This window comes from Aphanomyces astaci (genome assembly GCF_000520075.1).
Source record: "Aphanomyces astaci strain APO3 unplaced genomic scaffold supercont1.13, whole genome shotgun sequence".
NCBI classification, from domain to species: Eukaryota; Oomycota; class Saprolegniomycetes; order Saprolegniales; family Verrucalvaceae; genus Aphanomyces; species Aphanomyces astaci.
The window spans coordinates 1032751-1041998 of record NW_009798276.1 but is presented as its reverse complement, the minus strand read 5'-3'; the positions used below and the strand labels follow the sequence as shown (position 1 = coordinate 1041998).

The following is a 9248-nucleotide window of genomic DNA, read 5'->3' as shown; positions in this document are numbered from 1 at the left end:
GACGCGCTGACGTTGCATCGAATTTTCGATGCTCGTCGACGAGGGCCTGGAATCGATTCTGTACCTTCTTCCCGTCGACGACACGGCCGAAGTTCTCGCACGACATGAGTGTTTCCGCAAGTCCTTGCCAAGCTTTTCTGAGCTGCCCTTTCTCTGCAGCGAATGGAGTATCGGCTGCCACCTGCTTGAGAAGGGTGAGGTCGTCTTCTTGCGACCAGTTACGACGCTTGTCCGTGTGCGCCATTGAGCTTTGGCTGTTTCTGGCTATGGCACGACTCTCCGTACATTTGGCCGTTTCTGTGGCAACCAAAATTATGATTCAGAGGTTTGCCGTAGAATTATCAAGTGACAAAGGTTGTGGCTCTGGCACCGGCAACGGCTCATTTGCGAAATCTCTCTATTGTTGCTGCAGAAAATGCGTTCTATGAGTTGCTGACTGACACGCTTGCAAAGACTTTCGTAAACCTCACAAAAAGTTATGGAATTGTCCATTGAAATACATGGCGCAACGAGTATAAGCTTCGTCACATGAAGAAGGACGCTCTCATTGCAGACTTTGCATCGTATAATGTCGAATTTGACACCTCGTCCTACGAGAGCGCTTTGGCTCATTTGAATAGCCGACTTGGTGAGGAGGTTCACCTCGATGCCATGGTCAAGTCTCTTGAATGAGACATTAAAAAAATACAATAAAATTTTTGGTGCGGGTTATGGTGTTTTGGAGTGGCATACAAAAAGCAAGTCGTTTCAATTGCCAAGTGCATACTTTAATCAAGTGAAAATCTACCTGACAGCTTTTGTGGAACGGAGTAGTATCTCAGCCAAATCAAAATATTTTTCAATGGAGTCAAAGAAGTGTTCGTTTCATTTTACCGGATACCTGGTGCGTCGGATAGACTGTTAAAAGCAATATTGTTTGAGATACAATACCAACATATTTGGGAATGATAGTCAATTTCAACCGTAAGCTACGATATCATGTGATATTAGGTTTAAAGGGTTTGACCTGTGCATAAACATACTAGTACACGTTTAACAAAAAACGTAATTAAGCGGTGTTCACATACGGCTGTCGCACGTCCAACTTGGTTTTCACGACATAATTCCATGACTTTGACTCTTATGAATTGAGACCAGTGCCAAAATGTGCGTCAATCATGACTGATGTAATAATGGTATGCTATGTGTTTCAACAATTTCGTATCTTCTCAAAACTTATTCGCAAAATAATGGATGTCACATGTACTAGTGGCGCGGACTGTGTCATTTATCAAAAGTTTAGGAAATACTCTGTAGTGACGTAGAATCGAGAGCTCTTGGCGTGGTGAAGAAATTCTACAGTACGTCTCAGATTTAAATATGGTGAAGAATTAATTAGTCATGAAATCGACATTTAACCAAGCGGTATTTTGCATGGGCGAATTGTGAATTTGGCCAGAGGGATGGCCACTGAGATATATCTTGATCTTTGTAAGAGACACGTATCCATATATCATATCCAGAGGAAAATGGACTAACTGTAAAGTGATAAAACGCAGGAACTCGGGATTTACAGTTAATACTGATCTCCCCCCTTACTGTTAACAACGAAACGGGGGTAAACTTGATAATTTTGAAACTTTATATTATCCAACCATATGAAGACTTTTCAAACTCAAACACTTGAATCGTTTGACATTGAAATGGATGACATCATTTCCAAAGATGACGGACAAGCATGTTTTGTATTCGGAGCACTTACAGTGAACGAGGAGTGGTTCGCCTAGCGAACTTCTTTGACATGCAACTAACTGTATTATTGACCAATAATATTTCAGTAAAACATTGAAGAGATGTGATTGGATGCAATAATATTCTCCCACCGGCGCGAATTATTTTGAATCCAAAGACCCTCATTCACGAACCGATGAACTCAACGCTTCGCAGTCCAAAGCGCGCTTATCATTATTGTTGCCGTAAGGCTTGAGGCCCTCGTCCTGCTTGAAACTATGTCGGACTACGAAGTGTCTGAGCAGCTTGAAATACGCAGAAGAACCATTCCTTCTAAGCGAGATGACATCCTGGCGTACGAAGGAAACAAGAAGCGTATGACAATCAACCCTGGAGGACGACGGGAGACTTTCCCTGACCCAACTGGGCTTGTCGAGTTTATTGCGGAAATGCGAGATTGCGAACGGGCATTGACCACGACTCACATTATCAACTTTATCAAGCGCTATCAAAGCGATTGGTTGCGCGTCTACTTTGCTGATAAGCAGCCAGGTACAGGATACCATAGCCCCCTCCGTCTGCTGCAGCAGTTCTGTCATCGCCATGGATACACTCACCAACGCGCTCGCCACCGCAAGCAATCACGTGCTGATCTTGCTAAAGTTCGCGATCAGTTTGCCGAGGACTTCCATCGCGAAGACAGCGCCTTCGATGCCGACACCGTCTAAAATGTTGACGAGACGCGATTCCACTACGACATGCCAACCAGGCACATCTGGTCGATTCGTGGTGGGGGGATGCGAAAGTGTCCTCAGGCGAGAAGCACATCTTGCGAATGACAGTGGCTCTTACCGTGCGTGCGGATGGTACGAAGTTGCCGTTGCTCTTTGTGGTCCGCCGTCTGCCTGACTGTCGCATTGAAACCCACCAGTTGCCAACGTTGCCCACTGGACATGTCTACGCAGTTCAACCAAAGGAATGGATGGACAACGACGTGTTGAGTCTGTGCCTTCGTTCATTGCTGCTGCCCTGCATGGAAGCGACGTCAGTAATCTTGGTCGACAACTTTGAATCACACATGAGTGACGAGTCCTATCACATCTTTCGAGACGAACTGAACAGCCTTATGGGACCTTTGCCTCCCAACGCCACGTCAACTTGCTAGCTGCTAGATGTAGGGGTGATGGCGGCGTTCAAGCGGTTCCTGCGGGACGAATGGTTGGTCGAGGAGATCATTGATGGCGATGACGAGTTTGACTCACCTTATGCTGGGCAAAAGCGACTTGCAATGATCAAGAGAGCGATTATGGTGTGGGAGAAGTCCAGTGAAGATGTCATTCACCAGAGATTTGCCAAAGCGATACCTTGGGCTTGATGATGATCGTATCACCACAGCCAATCCTTGCTACTTGATTTAAACATTCAATTAATATATGATTGGTATGGTGTGTATTGGAATTTGTATTGATATTAATTTGATTGGAGCAATCTTTGATCAGGAAAAAGTTTGACACTGACCGGCCCCCTTTCTCTATCTACTTGGATACCGTCGCACTAACCGTTGCGCCGCCGCGTCAAACGATATCTTTAACCCGGCTTCTTCGTATCCTTTGAATTTAATTCCCGACATCCGCAAGAATCTATGTCCTGCTGAACCAAATGCTGACTCTGTTCCATTACTATCTGTAGCGTGCTCTCATTTTTCGTAACCTGTCACAACATTAAAATTTCAATCCAGAAAAGAATTAAAATGAAAGGACTGGCCATCATTGGCTGAAAAGTTTGTCGTACTTCGAAATAAGTTGGCCAATCGATTGCCCGAATTTTCAGACACTTCGAAGTACCACGTAGGCGAACCACTCCCTCGTTGACTATAAATAATCCTACCACCACGTACTCCAACTTGGCTATATGGGCTGCTCATGAGTTTAACCTTGCGGCCATGCCATCAAAATCTACAATCGGAAATGCCCTCAAATACCACGCGACGCAGAGCAGTAGGGCCGACTGCAAAGTCCGAACCAACGACCGCCGTTCTAGCCTTCCCGATGTCGAGTCCAAGGTCGTGGAGTGGGTCCTTCCCCGCGAAGAGCTCGGTGTTTGTCTCACCGGTGAGCTCATCCGCAAGCAAGAGCTCTCGGTTTCTGCAACCCTGAAAGTTCCTGCCGATCAGCGTCACTCGTTCTTAAAGGGATGTGATGTACAAGTTCCTAGGAAACACGGACTTACCAGCAAGCTGCAAGATGACGAAGCTGGATCGACGCCACCGGAGGCGGTTCAAGCAGGGCGTAATGAAATGCAGACCATCACGAGTGGATACGAGTCTGCTGACATCTACAACATGGATGAGACCTGGTTTTTCTACTGCTTGTCACCACACTACTCGATTACGCGTAACCGTGTACCGGGCACAAAAAAGTCCAAGAAAAGAATCACGCTTGCTCTTACCTCGAACGCCGACTGCAGCCACATGGTGGATACGCTCTTCATCGGCAGCGCAATGCGACCAAGATGTTTTGGCGGTCAGACTGGCGCTGAACTCAGGTTCGACTACCGATCCAGTAAGAAATTGATTTTGCTACGTGATATTTCCTGTAAAGTTCCACGATGAAGCCTTTCGATCTGATTATATTGGGAAATTCTTGATGAATATATTCTGTCAGAATTTCGGACTGGGAATACCTTTTCACACACAGTAGCCAATCAAAACACTTGAACATGCTAATTACCACTTTCGCTTCATGGATGAATGGCATGGTCGGCACCAAACGTAGTTGACAAGTAAAGGGCAGCTTTCAGTGATCGAGGGACAGAAATGGCATGTTGCGTATCAGTAGTAGCGGTACGTGATGTGACACCAACATTACCAACATTCACAGTGGCAGGAGTACGATTTGCATTGTGGCCACAGCGAACTGTACTATTATAATAGTATCAGACTGATTTTAGCCAATAGAACGTAATCCTTGTTCAACTAGATGCAAGGACATGTTTCAAGGAAATGTCCTGAATGCGAATAAGAGTATTCGTACTCTTGAGGCAATTTAGACTCTGTATAACCATTGACACGTCCTACTACATGGTCACACGTATACTGTAGTCAGCTAAGTATGACGGAAGTGTCTTCACCCGTTTAGTCAGACTCGTAGGAACCACAGAGTTACTATCACCCGGCGGGTGATTTACTCGTTTAGCAGTTACTCTCACTTGTGGAATGATAATCCAAACTCAATTGATCACTTGTGGGTACGACATCTGCTCAGACATCTGGTCACAATAATTTGTAGAATGATCGACTACGTCTAGTTGATGCTTCTCGGACTCGTCAGTCGAAGCACTACGAGTGTGCGCTAGTGCTGGATCCACAGGAGCCATTGGGACACCAGGGCGTTCAGGAATCAGTGCGACCACTGCAGCAGTCTGGGTAGTAGTTAGAACAGCCTGCTTAACCGTAAAGGCATGGTTGAGAACGGCTTCAACTTGTCAATGTCGAAACTAACATCACGTGCAATGAGGAATCGATTTTCAGAGACGTCCAGAAGGCGACAACCCTTGTAATTCTCAGCTAGCGACACCAAGGAAACGACACTTGACTGAACGAGAGGACAATTTCTTGTCTACTCTTGTTTGTGAAGGTACATGGGCATAACAAATTGAGCCCCATATACGAACGTGACTCATACTGTATCAGGCGAACAACCATGCACTATCTCATATGGTGTTTATTGTCCAATCGAACTACATGTGACCGATTTTGCACTTAACAAGCATAGATATAGGCCTCAGGCCACTAGTGCAGGCATTTGAGCATCAAGGAGGAAGCAACGCACTTTGGCAAATTTAGCCTGGTGGTCTCGTTCGGCCGAGCCGTTTTCTTCCTGACAATTTGGATTCGACTTTGGAAATGGATTCCTAACTTTCTATAAAAAGACTTCAACGTCTGATTATCGAAATCTCTACCACCATCAATCCGAATACGACGAATTATCGCGACACCTTCGCGCACCTTCGCGCTCGATTGCTACGATGAAGTCATTTAGCTTGGATAGCACTTCGGCTTTGTATTGAAACACAGAGCACCACTTATACGAGTAACGAATGTTGGGCGTAGAACCATAAGTACCAGCCTGCTTCATCGGTCCACACGTGTCAACGTGGTGGGGCCCAGCAACACGAGTAGATCTGGATCCTATTTCTGTACGACATACGGCAATGTTTGGCAAGTACACACGTTCTACAGAAGAACTTCATTTCGCTAAGATCAGTGCGAGTGAGGTGAGCACACCATTCGTCGATCCCGACGTCACTATACGAAATAATCCTTCTTTATTCACGTGTCCACTCCTTGAATAATGCCACGGATATCACAGGATCTGTCACTAGCTTTCTAGGTGGCGATGCCACTACTACACTATGGCACACCTCTTGTCGCGGCTGTAGTGAGTATGCACGTACATAATAGGCACCATGAATAACAGTAGCAACGAATTGAAGCTGGTTTGATCGAAACACATACTTGTGTGACCCGCAAGCGCTGTCAACTATACGATACCCAGTCCTCTTGAGGGTATGCTCACTGAGTATGTTGACTACAGCTCCAGGTACTTAGCGACTTGTTCAACGAGGAAATTGCACAGGCCTTTTGGAGTGTCAAAGCACAGGATGACGCTACCACGATGAGTGCTCTGGAGATTCTTTCAAGCTCCAAAACTAAATGTTATAGATGAATCAGGATTAAATTCACCATTATCTATCTTGAAGGCATGACGATTTCCCATAAGGTGATGGCAGCATTCACTGTCTAGAGTCCATTCATTGCTAGACAAAGACCGCTCAGTGAGTAGTCTAGGATAAGACGTACGTACCATGTCGTCCATTTCGACAGACACAGACTCCATTAGACCCCTTGTTCACTTACAAATTTCTTGATCAGTGATTGCCAATAATACTGTACATCAATATATATAGAATTAAAATAAGTAAATGTGATAGGATCGGCTAAAATCGAACTAACGTTGTAAATGACGAAGAGATTGAGCAAATGATTCAAAAACAATATGGCAACGCTATTCCACATTTACAACCTATATGACAATATCCTATACAACTGACAGTGAATATCTGCTGCGACTGTACACCAAATAAATACCTACTCGGAGTAGCGCGTAGTGATAACTCACAATCACTTTTTTGAAGAAACCTATGGACTCCTTTGCTATCGTGTCGTGTCTCCAACAAGTCGACGACGGCGTTCACGTTTAGACCTCTTGTTGGATGAGATGAGCCAAGTCTACCACACTCTCTCCTAACATGTCGAGGAGGCCGATGACTCCCCCACTGGTCTTAGTGAGACTCGAACCCGGGTGATAGCCATTGCAGAATGCACGTTTTGTGTCTTGAGGTACAGGTTTCTTTAGAACTTCGAACAAGAATGGAATTTCGCGGTGGTCCCATCACCAGGGAGAACGTTCGTCCGTATAGCTACATCAACTGATGCAAATACTAGCCCCAAAAGTACATATCTTTTGGTGGGCCCTTGATGGTTCAAATGTTCCGTACTCTAAGTGAACAATAGGTCTATTATACGTACTAGTATGGACCTCTTGTTCTGCTACCGTTTCGTGGTTTTCAAAATCATATGTTTTATTGTGATCATTCAAATGATAACTTCGGCAATCGACAACGAATTGATTCAATAACATTAATAATAATGAAATAAATGAGCACTTATACACATCTTAGTCAATGCCTTGATGGATGATCACTAACCACGTTCTGACTTGAAACTTCGTCATGAACAAGAGGTCTATTGAGCCAGGGACAGCCTCCATGCGATGGCTGCAGGGGGAGTCGAACGGAGTGGTGACATAGGCATCTTCAATGCCAAGGTAGTCGACGAGTGAGCTGTCACCAATGCCTGGCGACGTTGCTTGTGGCCGTGGTACTTAGTTCGCGTCAGCGGAGTGGGACCGGGAGTGGGACTTCGGTGCGACTTTCCATCCGGATAGTACCACATGGACTTCGGTCGATGACTTTTTCCCAGGCAGGACATCCAGATGTTTTTGTGCGAGTAGCCGTAGGACTCCTCCTGTGCCCATCTTAGGCACTTGTCCTGGTTGTGGCCGGATTCACCGCAGTAGAAGCAGAGCCCAAAATGAGGATCAGTCCTACTTAGGACACCAGGGAAAGCAGCTTTAGGACGGTTCCGGTTAAAAGGAGGCCCTTGATTGGTCGATCGTTTCTTCTCATTTCTATTCGTTGAAATCGAGTTGTAGACCATTTCCGAAGGCGCTGATTGGCCAGCCATCTCCAAAATACTGTAGCCCGTTTCGAACGCTGGCCAAAAATACCAACAAGAATTTGCTCTATGGCATTTACATTGGAAGTTTCAGGGGTGAGTACTTCACTTGAGCAGTTCATTGAGAGCCAGCTAGATTAGTAAGTCATCAGTGACACTATCTCTACTAAGATGTTGACGGGATTGAGCATTGATGAGGTTCTTTAGAGACTTTAACTCTCCAAACCAGGACTCAATTGAGTCGAATGACTTGTCATCTATGCGAATTAACTTTCCCACAAGGGCAGTTACGGGCGCAGCATCAGGTACGCCGTAGCGTTTTTGCACCTCAGCCCAAAATTCATGCACAAGTAATTTGGAATCGCTACTGTCACGTTACTGTTGAACAAAACTGACTGGGAGTAGTTGGACCAACAATGACCGAACCTTTTGGCTCTGCCGATCACGATATCATTTCACAGATTGCTTGTCCTTCTCAGACGTATTTTTCTCAGACTCTAGCATAGAAGGCTCTAACACAAGCCAGTCCTCGTACTTTGTAGTCGGTTGAGGTCGCTTCTCGGATTCTCCGATCCATTGCCCCATTATTTCAATAGTAAGACCCTCGAGGTGGTTCTCAAACTTACGGGACCACACACGGAAGTTGTTCTTGTTCCCATTGAACACGAGCAAAGAGATATCAGAAGTAAACTTCTGAGATGCAGCAGACGAGCTCATACTTGAAATATCAGATCAAATAGAGCGAGCACACAACAAAGGAATAGACACAGGTGCAACGGATGAACACAATGAAGACGGGCTCAGTGTGTTGGGGACGGCGCAATTTGACTTGTGATGAGCTAGAGCTCTTCAGTGTCACCAGCATTACATCACAGCCACAGAATGAACAGAGTAGGGAAACCAATCAAAATAGTTGAATCTGATTGGTCAATCATAATACTCCATTCTGATTGGCTGATGATTATCCAAGCATACTAACACAAGCCACTGCACTACCAAATATAATACACGTGTATTATCAAAGGAAAATCCACAGTATTTTCCGGATACACTTACCGTACTTCGTATGTTAAGAGAAGCCCCCACGTGTATAAATTTATACAAATTTAAAGAGGTTATCCACTGTATGCTGAAGTTCAAGTTGTGGATGTTAAGAGCGTCATACAAATTTCTAGATATCGATAATTTAGGCATTTCGTGACATAATTATCTGATATTAGAGGTAGTTGTGTTTGTATAG

The 9248-nt window shown here is 45.0% G+C and overlaps 2 protein-coding genes across 2 annotated transcripts; both read left to right on the top strand.

Moving 5' to 3' along the window:
- Nucleotides 1–2893: 2893 nt before the first annotated feature.
- Nucleotides 2894–3085, top strand: H257_06749 (hypothetical protein; the record flags this gene model as incomplete). Its single annotated transcript, XM_009832100.1, has 1 exon — nt 2894–3085. The coding sequence occupies one exon, from the start codon at nt 2894–2896 to the stop codon at nt 3083–3085; it is 192 nt and encodes a 63-aa protein (XP_009830402.1).
- Nucleotides 3086–3652: 567 nt separating this feature from the next.
- H257_06748 (hypothetical protein) lies at nt 3653–4248 on the top strand (the record flags this gene model as incomplete). The annotated part of the gene is made up of 2 exons (XM_009832099.1): nt 3653–4111; nt 4177–4248. The coding sequence occupies 2 exons, from the start codon at nt 3653–3655 to the stop codon at nt 4246–4248; spliced, it is 531 nt and encodes a 176-aa protein (XP_009830401.1).
- Nucleotides 4249–9248: the final 5000 nt, after the last annotated feature.